This window comes from Rhipicephalus sanguineus, chromosome 4 (assembly GCF_013339695.2).
Source record: "Rhipicephalus sanguineus isolate Rsan-2018 chromosome 4, BIME_Rsan_1.4, whole genome shotgun sequence".
NCBI lineage: Eukaryota > Metazoa > Arthropoda > Arachnida > Ixodida > Ixodidae > Rhipicephalus > Rhipicephalus sanguineus.
Window position 1 is genome coordinate 66,445,340 of NC_051179.1, and position 19,076 is coordinate 66,464,415.

At 43.9% G+C, this 19,076-nt stretch overlaps 1 protein-coding gene across 1 annotated transcript; it reads left to right on the top strand.

Annotated features, from left to right (window-relative positions):
* Positions 1 to 2,584: 2,584 nt before the first annotated feature.
* On the top strand, positions 2,585 to 18,367 carry LOC119390162 (28S ribosomal protein S22, mitochondrial). Its single transcript, XM_037657727.2, has 8 exons — positions 2,585 to 2,718; positions 2,846 to 3,027; positions 3,933 to 4,097; positions 4,845 to 4,988; positions 6,478 to 6,561; positions 11,208 to 11,353; positions 15,901 to 16,003; positions 18,207 to 18,367. The coding sequence occupies exons 1-8, from the start codon at positions 2,595 to 2,597 to the stop codon at positions 18,330 to 18,332; spliced, it is 1,074 nt and encodes a 357-aa protein (XP_037513655.1). The 5' UTR covers positions 2,585 to 2,594; the 3' UTR covers positions 18,333 to 18,367.
* Positions 18,368 to 19,076: the final 709 nt, after the last annotated feature.

Consider the following 19,076-nt stretch of genomic DNA (forward strand, 5'->3'; position numbering starts at 1 on the left):
CGATTTCACGAGTCACTTCGAAGATTGCACGCTTTCCACGAAGTACCTTAACTGCTTAAGCTGTGGATCTCGATGAATGACCGCCCGCACCGGCTACGCATTTTGCTCAAGTTGTATGCACGTCCAGAGAGAAAAATAACGGGGAATGCGGGATGTCGGCGGGAAGTCAGCAGGTTGTTGGGCAAGCATGCCCACTCGATCGGGACATTACAGAACTCTCGCGCGCGCCGCTTCGTGGTATCGCCGGATATCGCAAGTTTCTCGACGCACGCGCCGATTACCCGCGGGTAAGAGAGCACGCTCTCTCTCTTTCTGTCACTTGCACACTACACAAAGGCGGCATCACGTGCCATGCCAAACTACCGTAAACAATCACGCTTTACACGCCTAAATATATATGCCTTACCATATTTTTATTTTTTTATTTACGGCGTTCGATCATGTGTGTTCTCGTGTGTGCAAAAACGTTAATTAGTATTCTTGCGAGTGTTTTGTCTCATATCATAAGCAACTGCCGTTCACTTCCGACCAGCCCACCGACCCCCCCCCCCCCCCCCCCCCAATCCCCACTCTCTCCCCGGAATATGATGTCCTGAACCATACAATAACGTAAAATGGAAGGACGACAGCCCGAAGTTCAAATAAAAGAAGGCTGTTGAATTCTCTTTTTTTTTTTTTTTTTCAGGCAAGAAGTTGTGTCTGAAGAAGAAAAGTGGAAATAAGTGGCGAGACAGCCTATGTACCTAATATATATGAGAGAATGCGGGGTATCGGTTGTAATGCAGTGGTTTCTTGCAAGACTCGCGAGACAAACAGCTCTCGTGAATGACTCGCCTGGTCTTTCCGCGCGGAGTATCGCGACACGCGCCGTACGCGCGGTGTGTCTAAACACGTGTCCCCTAGTGAATTACCAACAGAAAGAAAATAATTGTGCAGCCGCGGTGACAGAAACAAAACGGGAGGAAGGGGCAGGACATGTGGCAACAATGAAGGACGCCGGCTTCGTGCCTTTTCCTTCTTCGTTATTTATAGTTCTGTGTACTGCGGGGACAGCATTCGGTACTTGAGCATTACGTTGACTAATTGCCAAGTTTCCCAGTGTGTATTCTGAAGTTAATAAACATGCGGATAGCGACAATTGAGATAAGAGTGTTCTACTGTTTATTGAGAAAGGCTTGGAAGCTCGGCATACAAGTTACAGAAACGGATCCCACAGCACGCAAGCATGGTCATAATTACGTGTACCTAAACACCAGTATGAGTGAATGAGAGTGAAATAACTACTAATTAATTAATTAATTAATAATGTGATTTATTCATATGTCCTAGCTACGTTCTTTCGGAGGATATGTGGTCCTGTGGTCGCTTGTCCTGTCGAAATTGTGCTGTTGAAACTGAATCATTACCAATTTGTCCCACATTACAATCCTAATATGTTCTTTATTTATCGTAGACTGTATCCTTGCCCAAATCGGGAAAATGACATGGATGGGTACATATGGAAAACTGACGGAAGATTTGGCGCGTCAGCAAAAATTTTCCTTCGTGCGATCGACGACTCCAGCAACCTGGTAGCCTACCACAAAAGTGTCAGCGCGTTGGCTGTGCGGAAGTGCTACAGCACTCGTAGTTTGTTACTTCGAGAAAGCTCAGCCGAGGTACAGGCGGGAGTTGCTGAAGGAAGCTAGATTGCGAAGGTGCGAGAAGAAAACCACTTTTCCCCCCGGACACAGGGACGCTCCTAGCACACACAACGAAATTACTAAATTCTTTTACTTAGAAGGGTCTTCCCGCCGCCTCATTCCAAGCTATAGCAGGCCGCAGGCGGTCACGCTCAGACTCCTGCAAACTAACTCCTACCCAAATCCGGCGTCCCTTAATAGCATATATCCGGAAATTTACCCGAATAGTTCTTGCGCGGCCTGTGGCGAGGCTGCTACTTTATCTCACATGCTCTGGGAGTGCGGGTCGTTGGGCCCGAAGTTCACCAAGGAAGAGTGGGACGCACTCCTACGAAGTCCCGTCTATGAGGACCAAATCCTGGCCGTCCAGCGCACCCGTGATCGGGCCGGCAGGCTAGACCTGTCGATCCCGTCGTGGTATTAGCCGGGTGCGCGATTAATCGCGCTTTGCTGGACCAAATAAGCGTTTATTCACTCGCTCGCTCACTCACTCACTCACTCACTCACTCACTCACTCACTCACTCACTCACTCACTCACTCACTCACTCACTCACTCACTCACTCACTCACTCACTCACTCACTCACTCACTCACTCACTCACTCACTCACTCACTCACTCACTCACTCACTCACTTTTCATGTGCTCAGATGCGCAAGTACATGCGACCACCAGTGATTAGTAGCATTACCTTCTACAATGCGTATGAGCAAGCCTGTGCTTTAATTTTATCTCGCACATAATCCACGAAAAGTGTTTGTGAATGTAGTCCTCGTCAACTGACATCACGAAAACCACACAAGCGGCCGAAAGGCCGTTTGCGTGGTTTCGGTTTCGGCATGTTTGGCTTTCGATGGATCGCGTACGGCGTACGTTATTCAATCCAAGTCATATCCAAGTGGTGCATCAAATATGGCGTCAACCATGGCGTCGAAAACATGCTCTTTCGTTTCGCGGTGGAAGCATTTATTACGACAGCCGGCTACTAACGCAAAGTCTTGGACGCTTCATGCTAAAAGGACATGCGCAAACACAAGTTGGTTAACATTCTGCTTAACCTAAAGTGCGATCCACAGCGCTAAAAGAAAGCTTTCGCGCTTGCGATCCGAAAACGCAGATCGTGAATGAAACCGTTTGCGTGTCTTCTCTCTCATGCTTTACAGGCGGAACCGATCCTTACAAGTGTGCCGATAAAATAGACATCGAGGCCTTGTTCATCAGCCCTAAAGTGCAGAACTTTCTTCAAAAGCTTGCGGGTTTTGACATCGATAAAGTCTTCGCACCAATTCCTGTGCCGTTGAACACGCCGCGCTACAAGTTCCTCACCGATGAACAACTTGAGCAGGTACGTTCAAGTTCCGCTTCGCACTGTCACGGGTTTCGCTAATTATAGTAGACAGACAGTGAACCTCTTTGAACTGTTGCCGCCGTATCTTGAGCAACGTACTGATTTTTGGACACAGTTGCAAAGGAATGTTACTTTCTGTATTAGTTCTCCGTACGCTACACACTTGTGAACTGTCCTGCGTCTGCACTCTTAATTGAAGAAAGCTTGGAATGAACCACGGCAGTGCGCCTAAATGTATTTTTGAATCATTTAGAGCTGCACTTTTGAGGTAGATAGAGGTCGCATGTTCGATCTTGACTGCTGCGATGAAGGGTCGCGAGAAAAATGACAATACATTGCGTGTTCCTAAATTTAAGTGCATGCGAGAGAAAGCCCAGGATGGTTAGCATTGATCCGGCTTCCCCTACTGCGACGTGCCTCATAAAGTTGTGTTATTGACTCGTTATACATCAGAAACACACTTATTAATATTCTTACCGATTTTTTTTTTTTTCAGCCATCTGTGCCAAAATTGCTCAGCCATATCTTATCGAAATTTACTGTAACTCACGCAGTGCGTCACTCCCGTTTTCAGTTACATTTCACTCTGAACATTATTTGATTAGTGTAGTGTCCTATAGTCTTCCTCATAGCAGTGAGCACTTATACTCGATCACACGACTCATGCTGTCACTCAATTTCAAAGCTCTTTAACAACCTTGTGCGAACATGAAAACATGAAACGACAGTGGTGACATGTGACTTCATGGCTACACGTGGTTGCATACATGTGCAGGGTGTTGGTAGTTAAGATTTAGTGTTAAATAGGATAATGTAGATAATGCATTGTGAAAGTATTCTAATTGCACCTTACACGTGTGCCCACTGTACCTTGTTCCTTCTTCCCTGTGTACCACTCACAGGAACTACAAGATGCCCACCATCGTGCCCGGCAAAAGCTGCAGATGCCACCAGTGCTTCGAGAACGCAAACCGTGCGAGAAAGTACTTTCCAAGGATCCTGAAATTCAGGGCTTCACTAGTAGCTCATACATCTTCACCGACATTTCTTATGGCTACAAAGACCGGGTATGTTTAATGAAACATCTTGCGTTGGTGTCTCAGGCACCCCTTGGCATCCAGGCAGGCATTAACTAAAGCTGTTAATTCAGTAGATCAGGATGCCACTATAATTACAGTAGCAGTCAACAGTGCTGCTAAATCCTGAAGAGCATGCAGTCTTTATACTCAGATGACTTCAAATGTCTCCCGGCCCTTGGTTCACCAATTTCTCTACGGAGCTGTATGGTGCACTAACACAATTTATACTAGCACTTGCATTTAGAGCACCAGTAAAATGGGAGCTGAACAGTAGAGCTTACCCTTTCAGCAGTGGGCTGCACTGTACAGGAGACTTAGCTTTAATTGATAAAGCTCAGCCCTTACCCTTTGCTGTTGCTTTGAACAAAGGGGTACCATATTGGTATCAACACATTCATTTCATTTTTGTTTCTTGCAAGTGCATGTTTTTAAGCTTGTGAATATCTGCTGCCCTTTTACCATATGATGTTTCATCACATCCTCATCTGTGTTAAGCACAGCTGCCTCATTTTTGCGTTATGTTAGTACCTTGCATTCTATCCCTTTGGCACAGAAGCCTCAGCGTAACCTTTTTCTCTGTGAGACAGCTGAGTTTAGAGGCCTTGCAGATTGACTACAGGATTGAAATGTGATACTCTAGCACTCCAGCTGCTATGTTTGTCCTGTTGACATCATCCACGAACATAATGGATTAGAGCGGGACCATGTGTGGCATACATTCGCGTATATTTACAGGAGCGCCTGATTGTCGTACGAGAACCCGAGGGTGTACTACGCACCGCCAACTGGGAGGAGAGGGAACGCATGCTGCAGACCTACTTTACTAATAAGCACAAGTCCTTCTACATGCCCAAGATGTTTGAGCCTGGTTATTTACAGGTGATTGTTCAAGTCCACTTAAAAGCTGTTCTTGTATATCCACATTGATTGTAGTATAACACATTTGGAACTTGTCTCAGGATTCCACTGTGACATGTGGTGTAAACACAAAGGCTTGAGTAGCACGAAGTGAAAAGCTGGTGCACTTGGTCATGGTTTCTGGGAGAGTTGAGGGATGGTAGCAGTGACGACTGTGTACTTTCTTAATGTGATTTGACAGGCTGCTTTTTATTGGTGGAAAATTGCCACCAATTGGAAATTGGTAGAAATTGCCACACCCATTTGCTGGATTTGGCACTTATCTATTATCGAAGCTGTGTTCAGGGTCTGTGTACACCCTAAGAAAAGATAGAGTATTTTGGGAGTATTTCTGCCACACAACTATAATCGTCATCTACCTCGCATACTTTTCTCGCGCTATCACCACGGTCCGGGCACTTCCCGGTCACGAATGGCATGCACATTATCAGCGTGACATAGCATTCTTGATAGAAAAGTGACGAGAGCCGGGTTTTCAAGAAAGGAAACGCGAGCAAGCCAGAGGACGGTTATTGTTTTGTGGCAGGAATACTCCCCAAATACCCGATTCTTTTCTTAGAGTGTTAAAAAATATCAGTAAATTTCTTCTCTGTGAAATGATGCTAGCCAATTAGTATGTGTTGTGTTTATGTCTTCAACGCACATAATTTTGCAATTTCTTGAGTGATTTTAAAAACATTACCACCGTTAATGGAGAAGCCATAGTAACAACTCTGGGTTAGTTGTGCTGTTGTCCTCAGAAATGGTTGCTCTTTGTTGAAGATACTACTGCTTACAGCAGTGAGCAGTATCTATACCAGAAGATACTGCACCTTACCAATTATCCCTACAATATAATTAGTTTTCCCAATTGCAACAAGATTATCAGTTATCTTTCACTATATGACATGAGCTGTTGAAGCCTAATACTACTAGTTAGGTTTGTTCACTTTTCGTGAGAGTGAGCTAGCCCACTCCGTGTGCAGCAATGTAGAAATAACCATTCTCTGCTTTTGCCAGCCACGAGACTGCCTGAAAAGTACATCACCTTCAGAAGTGCCAGCCAATTTGTAAAAACCAACAAAGCTTGCGAGAGTGTCCTGCTCATAAAGATCTTTGTTCGAAATCAGGTTAGAGATTTACTGGATTTAAAGTACAAGTGCAATGAAGGCTTTAGTTAACTCAATTTCCTTCATTCTTTACTTGATTTTGACAATTTCTGTTGGCCTTTACTAAAAAATATGTCTAGGTGAGTTCACAAAACATCGTTCTATTCAGCAGGTTTGAAAGGGGCAGGTGATAGGGTGAAAATTGGAAAAAAGACAGGAACGAAGGGCAATTTCAGTGTGGTGTATTTTGATGAAAATTTTTGAGGCACTAAATTTTGAGTAAACTTGTTTGGTGAGTGCTTGCAGTGTCAACATATATATGATGATATTTCTTCTGTTTGTCTCTTTACTGTTCCTCGCAGGATGTCTTAGACAAGCAGTGGTATCGGTTTGTGTTGGACAGGGCCTGTATTCAGTTTGAGCCCGACGATGCCAATTACATCAGGGTGAGTGTTCTTTTTTTTTTTCGATAGCAATTACATGGGCACTCTCGGCTGGTTTTTGACGTCGTCATCATGTCCCGTGTATCTAAATGTATGTATATTGGCCTCGAGGGCCACCACAGGAGAGACCAGCGCTGCTATCGCTATGACATGTTAAACGACATTGCGTGACTCGCCTTTGCCGTCGAAAGCCACGCCAACACTGCTCGCTGCATCTCACCCCCAAGGTTGAAGTTCTGTTTTTCGCTTCAGAATGGTTTATTGCTCTGTGTCCCGGTGCCGAACGTATTTGACCGAGTCTTGTGTGAGTCTCCATGCATACCCCAAAGCCAAGAAGCAGCGAGATGCATGGTTGATAAAGCTAAGATTGGGCAAGCAACCTACCCTTCATTATCGCGTGTGTAGCGAGCATTTTCGCGAAGATTTTGTGTAGTGTGCTGGAACTAAAATGTTCGGTGAGTACGACGTGGAACTTTCCGGAGCTGTACACATAGGAATTTACGACGTTTATTCGCACCAGGCTGCAAGGCTTATTCCAGCTGTTTGCAGCACAAGGGCGGCGAGAGTGATTCTGTCCTGATGCTGTTCTTTTGCATAGCTATTCGATCGTGGTCACCCACATACCCTGTCTTCCCTTCTGTTGGCAGCCGTGATGTGATATGCTGAGCTGCTAGTCCACGAACTCCAGAGACCGCCAGAGTCACTGAAAACGAGATACGGTAATTCTGATTAATATTTGAGCGACCGATGCATACAGGGATTGCAACGTGCTTGCATGATATCACATAAGTCAATACACCTTGCGTGGAGAAGCACATGTAGTGGAAGTGTGGATTAAGGAGACAAAAATATGCGTGGTTGAAGTTCCACTTATTAAAATGTATCTTTCATAAATCATCGAGCGGAAATAATGCAGGTGAAAGTGGCAAGCCGCACAAACCATGGTTGTTGTGAACAGTACTGTTATTGCGGCAAAAGAGCTCATGCCTAACTTTATGAACGGTCACGTGAACTTAATAAAGAATGTCAAAGCATCGTTTGCACTCGGCGATTCGATTACACGCTGAAAAATAGGGCGAGGTGTTGCCGTGAATCGCGCGCGGCAGTCCACGCAGATCGGAACGTTCCCTCTCGGCCGCGCACCTTCCGCGCAATAGCGAGAGAGAGGTTTGCGAAGTCGCGCTTGCCTCCGTAAAAATAATTTACCCGAGATGTGAGAATGCTTCGAGTTACAGACTACTTGGTGAATTTCATAACAACTCACCTTTTACCGGAGTGCTGTTCGGCATCCATGGTGCCGACGGCAACGATGACCGCACGTTGGCTAGCTAAAAAACCTTTGTTGGCAAACGCTAGGTTGTTTTGCTGCTAATGAAAACACATTCAGCGCTTGCAAAGCAAGAAAAGCCGAGGCTGAACGGCCTGAATCACTAGATACGTTGAACACTTTGCGCAGTCGGTACCATGCGATGTCATTTTACACGTCACAGAGAGGTTCCGGTAGACGGCACCACGGTATGTCCTCGCCGCCAATATATATAAAAGCCACAAATTCAGAAGAAAACTTTTCTGAAGTGTGCAACCGGGGATTCGAGCCTGTGACCCCTCGCTCCGCAGCACGCTGCCTTAGACGATGCCACCAAGCAGTATACATTCTCCAGCATACTAATGGTGAGCTATTTATAGACGCCAGTTACCGCTGGCTGTACCCAGAGATTGGAGGTTTTTCAGTGTGTTCGTTATCACCTGCAAGGTGGCGTGGAGGGCGCGCTTTAAAGGCCATCACTCTGCTAGTAGCTGCATTGGGTAGGCTGCTCTTGTGTTCGGAGGAGCTGCGGCGTTTGAGAGTTGGATCAAATGGAGGTTGCATTGCGCCAAACGCACGGGATGCCACGTGAAAGCGCTCTTTCTGTCTACTCTGTCCTTTTTTCCTATGTTCGCGCGCCGCAAAAGCCTGCCAGTATGCCACACGTAGCCAAATTAAAATTATGTGAGACGCGGGCAATGCTGCATCGTTGCCCGTGCTGCGTTAGCGTTGTCTTCCTGGCGACCCAAGCTAGTTTTCAATTTTTGTGTCTTGGGACAACACGAGCGCAAGAGCCCAAGAGTGGCTTGGGTTCTGCGCTTGCACCCTGGCGGCTCGCAAATTTCTTGGGTCCCCCACCTCCTTAGGTCCCCAATTCTAAAACTCTCTGATGTTTCGCCGAGTTGGGATGTGTGCCTTTGACTTGTACTTTGACATACATGGTGTGGTCGCTCATGTTCTCTTGAGGGAGGAGGTTTGTACGTCTTGTGCTTTCATCGCAAAGTTTTTGTTGAAGCTATAAACCACACGGAGGGCACTCTGATCGCTGCAGTGGTCGCGTTTGCGAAAGGAGTGAGCTGCTAGCTAGAAGAGCCAAAGTAGGGGCCAATTGAAGTAACAACTGTGACAGTTAGTTTGCACTGATCCTGTGCATACCTGTGCATTCTTTTCATGCGTCTTGTTTTGTGTTTGAGCAGCACGCTGCAAGTGTCGAGCTGTGACAGTTGTTCGCTCTCACCCTGTGTGTGTTCTTTTTCGTCCTTTGTGCTTGAGGAGCGCGCAGCAATTTTCGAGCTGCTTGCCATTCTTCCTATGATCTTCCAATTAGTTTCTATTGCATTCATTGCTTCGCCATTGCAGCAAAACTGTGACTTTTTCTCCAAGAAAGATATTATTTCTTAATATGCGTAATAATTTCTTAATAATAAATTATTGCACAATCAGGACGATATACTAGGAGACAAATTGAGGTGGTGCTCTCAACTGGCATCTTTATTGCGCCACATTCTTACTCGTTAACGCTTTAAAGGCTCACTCCAACAGAGATATGTAGTACCAAAATTAATTCAGTCACAATAAATTTCACAGAAAGACCCCCTTTGTGCCAGTACTACCTCACAGACTGATCCTTGCTGCTAGAATGCATGTAACCCGCACCAAAAAACGGAAATATGTGCTTAAAAAGTGGGGGTGCAAGTTATATTCAGCGGTTATATGCATTTTCTTTTTTTCGTTTTGTAGAGTTAAAGTTAGGGATGCAGGGCGGCTTATATGTGAGAAAATATGGTATCTTGCGCATAACAATCAGAACATAGGCCACCTAGTGAGTCATCCTTTGTGGCAACTTTGAAATGGTGCGGGTCATATCCTTTCAATATGGCATATAAGCAACCACTTGAGGAGAACGGTTCATTGTCGAGGAACTTCTGTATGTACTCCAGAAGATTATCTGGCAATATGAGATTGAAAGTCTTGCATGGAACGGCCAAAAATGGAAACCGAGGATCAAGCTGCATCCACTGATGAGCACTCGTAATGTTCGATTCAGAGATGTTCTCATCATCATAAGAACAATTGCTTAATTCAGCATCATCGCTGTCGTCTTCACTCTTGGACACATGACAAACATTGGTATCCGAATCATCTTCACTGAAAGATGATGGAGATCAAATACTTTTTTTTCGGGTTTACGGGCCAGCTATGCATGTGTTGTGGTCACCTAACGCTATGTTTTCACAAAAAATTACACTCTTGACACAGAAGAAACTGAGGTCATCAAGTAAGTACTTCGATGTGGTGGGCAAAACGCAATCTAAGCTGTAGACGAGCGCTTCTTGTCCTGAACACTCAAGAGGAAAACCAATTCTGGTTAGATGAGCTCTGCTCGCTTGTACTTCGCTCGTGAACTACACCTATCCCGCATAAGTGGAACTTTTCATTAACCTTGCCAGCCACTTTTGAAAATGTAAAGCTGCTGCAGTAAGGCTGCATTGGTGTAGTACATACTTTTCTGATTCCTCTGTGGTCTGTATTTGCTAGGGGTGTGCAAATACTGAATAGTAGTAGCTTGCAAATCGAATGCTGAATGGAATTAAGAAAAGAGCTGAATATTGAATATTAAAAATATTATTTTCAGATGCTTCAATTTTCAAAAGTTTTTATGCAAAATAAATTTTCATTGTAGTATGCGGTCGCAGGTATGCTGGTTTTTGTTTGTTTGGTTGACGTGCGATATTAGGGGGGAGGGGGGGGGGGGTAAGAGTTGTGCAAATTACTGTACTGTGTGGTTTTTAGTCTGCCGAACTATTATGCAATCGTAAAAACAGTTTAAATAGATCAGCCATTCGAATGATCGAATTATCAAGCAGCGACAGTAGAACCTCCTTAATATACGTACCTGCTTTAAACATACTGATGGTGAAAAAATAGTTGTGAAAGATCCCCAACCGAGTCCAATGGAGCCTGATGTATTTGCTAACCCCTTAAGCTGTAGTTACTCGTCCAATACCTATGGGTTAGTGCATTATGCGATCACATTTTGTTGCAAAAGTGTTTGCTGCGATTTTTTACTTTCTGTGTGGTCGAAGCCACAATGTGCCGCTAAAGGTCTTCCGCCTTTTCGGTAACTGCAGAGACGAGTTGACCAATGATATGACACATTATATTTCCATCAGTGAGGCTATATCAAGTCATGCTGAAAACATTTGTCTGATCCTTAGTTTGTATAACAAAGCATTTGGTGCCTTGCCAGCTACGGTTTCTCTTGTGATGAAAAACTAATGGCGAAGTGTTCGGAATTGCGGTAATTTAAAGCTCCTCCAGTTTCCCTGCTCTTTAAATGCAGGTTACGCACGCCACTTACGACCACATCGATGCCAAGCGTGGCTTCCAAGAGCTGCGGTCGACGCGGCACTTTGGCCCCATGGCTTTCTACCTGGCCGTCGTCGGCAAGGTGGACAACCTGCTCATCGACCTGTTGCAGAGGGAGATGTGAGTAGTAGTCTGAGCTCTGGCTGCCTCATTAGGATGCGTGCAACTGAGATGAATAGGGATGGTCATATGTACCTGCTGCGGTGGTCTGTGGTTATGGTGCTCGACTGCTGACCCGGAGGTCACAGAATCGAATCCCAGCCGCCGCCGCATTTACGTAGATGGAGGCGATATGCTAGGGGCACGTGTACTTAGATTTCGGTGCACGTTAAAGAACCACAGGTGGTCGAAATTTCTAGTGCCCTGCAGTATGTTGTCCTTCATAATCATCTTGTTGTTATGGGACATAAAGCCCAACAGTTATTAAAGACGGTCATATGTACAAACATACTGTGAAGGCAAAAAAGAACATAGGAGAAATAATTATGTTCGATGGAAATGTGGAAATGGAAAAGGTAATGGAACTTGGAGCGGAAAGAGTGGTAACTTGCTGCAGGGAAGGCTGAATAAAGACTATCTGCTTTACATGTTATATTAGACAGCTTTGGCATTACATGGGCAACACGTGATGCAGCAGCTCCACCATCTCTCTCATGTTGGGGGGCTAGTGGGTAGAACAATAAAAATGCTTTTAAAACTGTGCAGCGCATGGAGCACAAGTACAAAGAAGAAATTGATAGAACGAGTGCAGTTTTGTCTACTGCGATTGTACTGTCTTCTTCTGCGTGTGTTCCTCCTCTGTGCAATTTTACACTAAGAAACACTTGAAATGTCAAAGGAGCCGGAAGAAGCACATTCGAAAACACTTGAAACCTCTTTACATGTTTCTCTTTTACATAACACCTTAGTTTTTTATTGCGGGCGTCATACCTCTCGGTTTTTGGACCGCGAGTGGCTTGACACCGTCAATTACAGGTAATAAGTTTGTCCAGCTGCTTCCCATAACCTCTAATCAGTTTTTGATTTACGTTAACTTGCGCTGAGCTAATCACTTGGAGTTCTTAGCAAGAAGTATCACTTTGTGGTTGCGATGTATCTCTGCTGAGACACAGATGCACATCACTAAGAAAAGGCGCAGACCGGCACATCACACAGGCACAAACTCAAACCTCATTATTACGAAGCCGCATCTGACTCGAAAATAACTTTGTTATACCCGAAAATTTGTTATAAAGTATGTCATAACACTGTATCTATGAGAGTACTATTCTTCATTAACTTCTTTATAACCTATAATTCGTTATATCCATGTTTGCTATATCGAGGTTTATTAAGTGTTGATACAATCACGACATGGCTACACAGAAAGACGCACGGTCGAGCTCGGCCGCGCATTATAACTAGGTGACGTGGCAGAGCACTTGCCGCCGCCCTGCTTGGTGACATGACCAATGTCGGTGCGGCAGCTGTGAAAGTTGCATCTGAGCACTGTGGCTTGAGTGTCACCTGCATTCTTACCAGAGGCAACCATGAGAGGGGCTGGCCACCGTGACAGGAGAACTCCCCTAGCTCGCTTAAAATGTACTTGTGGGCTAGTTGGTTGATCATTACGGTCAGCGCATGTGTTGTCCCTTTCTTTTCGTGTTCGTCAGTTCAATACCATAATCACCTAGCTCCAGATTTTTTGCTTTGTTCACGAAAATAGGTTGAGAATCTTTAATCACGAATATTGGTAGGCCAAAAGGTAAGATTCATAAAAAAAAGGGGGAAATAGATCTAATAGGTTATAGCAAGAATGAATAAATTCTGCTATAATTTTATTTCTTTAGAAACTTCAAATTAAAGTTCTGTTGTGATAATGTGATTTCATCAAAGCACTCTGTCTCGTGTCTTCTTGGTTTCTTGTTACGTTCATGCTGTTATACCTATGAACAATATAGCACAGCTTCGGTTGAAGCTGTCAAACGAAGCATTGAATCAGAACAGCAGTAAACAATGTGACATGGTGGAAAAATGAGCAAAGTATACTCTCACTGCAGGTGGCCATTTGTTAATTGATTAGAGCAGGAACAGGATTGCCACACCGATTCAAGAATGCAAAAAGTTTCTCTGTTGGACATGCGCTTTCGGCAGGAAATCGTGCGTGACAATTTTTTTTTCAACAATCGACTTTGGGAGTAGGATTCGAAGCATGAGGTGTTCGTGCCGCTGGATTTACTTTTTTTGTAAACCAGCAGTTCTTGTGAATGAAATTTAGGTTTCCACGAGTGGCCGAGGTGAACCCAACCCCAACCTCCACTTCAACAGATTTTTACATTACTGTTTGGATATGTAAGAGGGCCACGGCACGCATCCACACTGTCGTAGTCTTCACGAAAGACCATCACAGCAGCAGCAGCACACAAGACCACTTGATTTGTAATCTGGCAGTTGTACTGTGTGTTCTATTTATGCTGGCAGTGCTAAATATCCACAGTCTATTCCCATACTTGACTGTGGATGTTCGCCATGCTGAATGCCACTTTCCAATCTTAACAGCATTGCTTAGAATGACTTGTTGCCGATGTTGTACATTACACTGACCTGTGACAGTCTTGCAAATGGCACATCGTAACGGACTCGTGGGAGATAGTGTGTGTCCATACAGGCCGGTTTACTTCCACATAGTTTTGATTTCTTCTGCATTCAAGAGCTTGACAAAAACCAGTCTGGTGAGGAAGGAACAAGGAACAAATAAAATGAACACTTGCCAAGGAGTAAAATTATAACGAAGTGACAGAAACTTGACCTAAGTATAAGTTCACCAGAATTTTTGTGTTTAACTCCCATCGAAATGCGGCTGCTGCAGCCATGGATCTAGCTCACAACCCTGCGCTTAGCAGTGCAATGTCGTAACCAATAAGGTTGCGTAGTGCAGTTCACTGCTGTTCAGAGTGCACGAATTGCATGTTATAGAGTGTGCTGGGTTTGAGATGCATCAAGGAGCGTGCAAAGCGTAGGGAATTTTCGCATATTGCTTCTCAAGATTGATGACATTGATAAACACATTAATTTAAGGGGACAGACTCACCTTAGACATTTTTTTTACTTATTTCTTCAGTGATCTTGATGAAATTGCACAGGTGTCTGCAGTTTTTAAATGCGAAGCATTTTTCTGCTGATTTCAAATATTTGATTACTTTTCCTGTACCTCATCTTGTTCCTGAGATAATGGAAGTTCACCCCCCTATTGTTAAGGGCTCAATAGAAAAAGTGCTTAATTAAAAGTGACATGTAAATATGGCAACATAGACTAATGACTAAAGATTGAAAGTATGCAAGAAGCTTTTTTTTTTTTGCCTTTCACAGTTATGTTGCAGCAGAATGAACTTTCCATTCTGAAAAGCAGTTGGCAGGTTGTTACAATTTTGATGAGTAATTAATTAAAAAGGTTTGTGCTCTTAACTCCGCTCCCATACTTGTATATTCTACACACATATAGGTTTCCATTGCAAAAAGAATTATTTTCGTACTTGCCCTAGCTGCAGAGATATAGAGGCCTCAAGATTGAACAGTCATGAATTTGCATTTTGAGAAAAATGAAAAAAAATGAATGACACAGTTTATTCAAAAAACAACCATCAGGATGTGCATTATTTGCGATGCGGACGCCAATAGACACCAGAAATATAATTTGACTGCTGCTTAGCATTGCAGTGGCCCTTATTTAGTGCCAGCCGGACACTCTTGGCTGCAGCATGCTTGAGATTAGACTCAGCCGCTTGGTGCCTGTCCTTCTCACTCATTCATCTGATGCTTAGGAGGCTGGGTTTCGGATTGAGTCCCACTAAGATACCTAATGAGGTTCTGAAATTACCACAATTGAACTTCATTACTGCCTCGACATCTGCACTTTCAACAGTAAATAACGAAACATGCTGTTCCTTAGATGCCAAAGCCCAAATAAGTGAATATAGGCTTTTATTTATGCCATTGGAACGTTTATAGAAGCTTTCTTTCTGACAAGGAACTCATAAATTGGTAGCTGAGCGTAAGACACAGGTGCTGGCAACTTGTAAAGATGCCTCAAAGTAGGCTGGCCATTTTTTGCAGCTGCTGAAGTTCGGCGGGAACAAGAATCTGGTCAGTCAGAATGACATTACAAAAAAATTACCGCTGGAGTATGAAAATTTGCAGACAGATAGAAAAATGCTGGCAGAAAAAAAAAGTCATTTCTCAAATATGGATTCTTTTGCCACTTTTCAGTCCCAGAGACTAGTCTGCCCCCTTAATTAACTGGATGTGCATTTGACCATGTAGCACAGCCTGCACGCACTATTTCACTGTCGTACAGCACGATGAGACATCACCCTCAAGCCGTGCGCCGCACACTTGACAATGTGAAAGTGCTTACAGACGTTAGCGCGTGCTTCTTCCTGTGTGTATTATATCAGACCCAGAAGCCACTACCAAGTGTTGGTCTTTGTACTGGGGTAAGCCTCTTGTGCATTCTATGCAGCACTGAACTGCACCGTACAGTGACTACTATAAGAGAACACCTGCTGACACAAGTTTAAAGTAGCCACGTGCAGATGTTTATTTCACTGTGCTTTCTTTTGAGACAGGGTATTTTCGTACACTATGGCTGCAGACAAAACTTCTTTTTCTTTGTCTGCAAATAATTCCAGGATCGAAGACACTGGTCACCTACTGAGGCTGTTCTATCACATACATCCGCCGGCCGATGGCACACAAGTGGATGAAAACACAGAAAACATTGAACTCCTCAAGGTGAGCAAACTAGTTGGTGCATTGTTGACTCTTCGACATCAAGCGTGAGCCATACTTGGCATGCAACTTCATAACAATACAGTATAGCCAAGAGCTAATCCTGTCTGTTCTCACCTATTTGTTCTTTGCTTTGCCCTGCAGCAACAAGTCACGCACATTAGCTTATTCTACTGATGAGTACTTGCTTTGAGCACTCAGCATGTCATTTTAGATTTAGTAAATCGTTTTGCTGCCATGAACGTAGAGAATTTCATCATTGAGTTTTAAATAATACCTGAATAACGTAAACTCTCTGCTGACATTTTACACAACAGCTTCACCGAATAAAAGATAAATGGCGGAATTGTTATTTCTTCTAATGAGAATTCAAAAAAAAAAAGAAAAGGCAAAGTAAGAAGCTAAAAACTTGAGAAGTTCCATGCCCCTACCTGGTGAAGCACATGGGAAAAAAAGTTATTCCATTACTGTTATACAAAAGAAAAATGCCGGCATTCGTTGATAGCGGTGTAACCTTGATCTGTGCAAAGTGGACATATGCATATCTGCCAACTCTCCCGATTTTTCCGGGAGGTTCCCGAATTTTTACCAATCCTCCTGATGGCATGGGCATGGTCACAAACCTTGTGAGAAACGGCCATGGCCCCACTGTGAAAAAAAGGACGAGGACACCTAAGCACTTGTTATGAGTTGTGAATGTGAAAGCAATTTGCCTTTGAAGGCAGTCTGCGGTGCCAATACTGCATGCCACTGGCTTTCGCAGCTAATAGTTTTTTTATACGTCAATTTCATTTCATAGCGACTACTGAGGCGAAGTAAGAATGCAAGCATGAGTACGTGTAGACAAGAAAGATGCGGATAACACAGGCCATGGCTGCACATCACGTCTTCCCTGTAGTCCGGCTGGAATGCACAGGCTTGCGAGAACAAGAGTGACGTGGCGTAGTGGAGATGCGCTCTCCCCTCAAGCAACACCTGGTGTGCCGACAAGTGTTTCCTTCCCCCCCGCCCATCTTCTGGGAAGCACACATGTGATGTGGCGTTGTAGCCAGTGGAATTGTAGGTGCTTTTTTGCAAGGAAAGGCAACGGCTTTTTCACTCCCAGTCAACGAATCTACCGAATTTGGAGGTCCCCAGATTGGCTGATATGGCTATGTAAATAGTACTGTCAACATTCACTGCCTTTGCTTGAAAAATTGGTAGATTTCAATGTCTCTGAAATTTATGCCTACCAGTTTCATGGTTTGATTAACAAGTGGGTCTGGCAAGCCGGGAAACAGTAGCCCAGGCAAGAAGAGGGGGGAAACATTATTAAAAGAAAAAACTGAGTTTGCTTATTCAAATTAAATTGTATCTTTTGTCCCTTTTGCCTGGAATGAAGTCCCAAGGTTGGGAATCTGGGTTTGATGGCACAGCATAAGCGTAGTGCATCGTGTGGAAGTGAAAATGCAATTGTAAAACGCATTTCATTTCTTTTATGTTATCATTCATCACACTGAGTGCCTGATTTCAGCAACAGTGGCCTTGTGACTTCACCAGAGCTAATGATGAGCACCGAAAAAAATAAATAAATGGAATTGTTATAAAAATCAGTGTTCATAAAGAGCTCCTTAATGTTGCGATTGTTCACAAGAGCAAATTTCTGCCAATCCTGTACGCATGTTTAGCAAGAATGGAAAATCATTTGCAAAGAGCACTTCCAATAAGGAAGCATTGTGAATTTCATGCCAGATTATTATGGGCACAATTGTACGGCGTAGCTTACGTCAAGTGCAGTATGCTGTGTCCACAAAAAGCTGGCGGCAATGGTAGAGTGCAACAATAGGCATCAGTGTTAGTGGCCATATGATTGCCAACTTAGTAGCCTTGCCATGTAGCTATTTAGCCAACAGCTTATGAAATTTTCAACATTTTATGGTGATGACATGCGAAGATCTATATTTCAGCCTATTTGTCATTAAATAATTAGTGAATCTTTATTCTGAGCCAAAAGGAAACGTTTCTTATATATATTCGTATGAATTTCTTGCTTCATAAGATGAGATTTCATGTGCAAGTTTGTGTGAGAATAATAATGAGAATGACAATTACTTTATTACATTCATTAGTTCACCGTTTACCTGTTTCATTTGACTGTATCGTAGTAAACTTGAGTTTAGCAGACCTTCAGGTTGTGAGTGTGCTATTTTTTTCCGGCTTTGCACAGTTCTACATAAGGAACAACTCCCAGAAACGAAGCCACATGGAGCTGGCCCTGCAGACCTACCTAGAGATTCGCAGCAGCCGAGAAGAAACAGAGAAGAACCTGGCCTCTGCAAGGGGGCACTCGTAATTAGCCACGCAGAATAAATGTAATTATAGTAGAACCGCTTAATGGTTTTGTGCAAGACTCTTCCTTTTGTTTTTCTGTTTGAACAGAAGTACAGTCATCCCAGCAATTGTTCAGACCTCTCACCACTGCAGTGTCATCTGGGCTATTGAAGCCATAGAGTTTCCTATCGATACACTAGAGGGAACTCCGGCGCTAGTATCTATGGGAGCTAATGCATGGCGCTTCAGCCAGAATGGGAATGATGGGTAGTACACGGATTTGTCTAAACTTCGTTCTTTCGGCTCCGTTTGGCTCCGCGTTGCCTGCATCCACTTTGTCGCAAGACGAAGTTCAGCAAATGTCAGCAGTTCCACTTGACCACAGCAACCTTTTTAGGCTCACCATTTCAAAGCTGGTCACGAAGTTCATAATGTTCCATTCTTTTATCCGAAACGAATGACAAAACACTGCAATAAGCAAGGCCACAAGTGCGTTCAAAGCCGTAAGCACGAAGATTAGGCAAATCCGTGTACTACCCATCATTTCCATGGTGGCTGAATGATCACAGCGCCAGAGTTCCCTCTAGGTAATTTATAGGAAACGCCATGATTGAAGCAATCATGATCAGACATCTTTGTGCCAAGTGGTGCTTCACTCAACTTTTAAATGCTTATGGCAAATTTTTAGCTGCTTACCAGCCGTTTGGGGTATCAACCGCGAGTGACGTCACACACACACAAACGAACAAATAACATTAGCTCAGCT

What these genes read in the sequence shown, in the direction of transcription:
- LOC119390162 (XM_037657727.2), top strand. Translation starts at nt 2,595, where the DNA reads ATGGCGTCAACCATGGCGTCGAAAACATGCTCTTTCGTTTCGCGGTGG. An exon ending in CCGATGAACAACTTGAGCAG is followed by an intron (nt 3,028 to 3,932) that starts GTACGTTCAAGT and finishes TACCACTCACAG; the next exon opens with GAACTACAAGATGCCCACCA. An exon ending in AAAACATTGAACTCCTCAAG is followed by an intron (nt 16,004 to 18,206) that starts GTGAGCAAACTA and finishes GGCTTTGCACAG; the next exon opens with TTCTACATAAGGAACAACTC.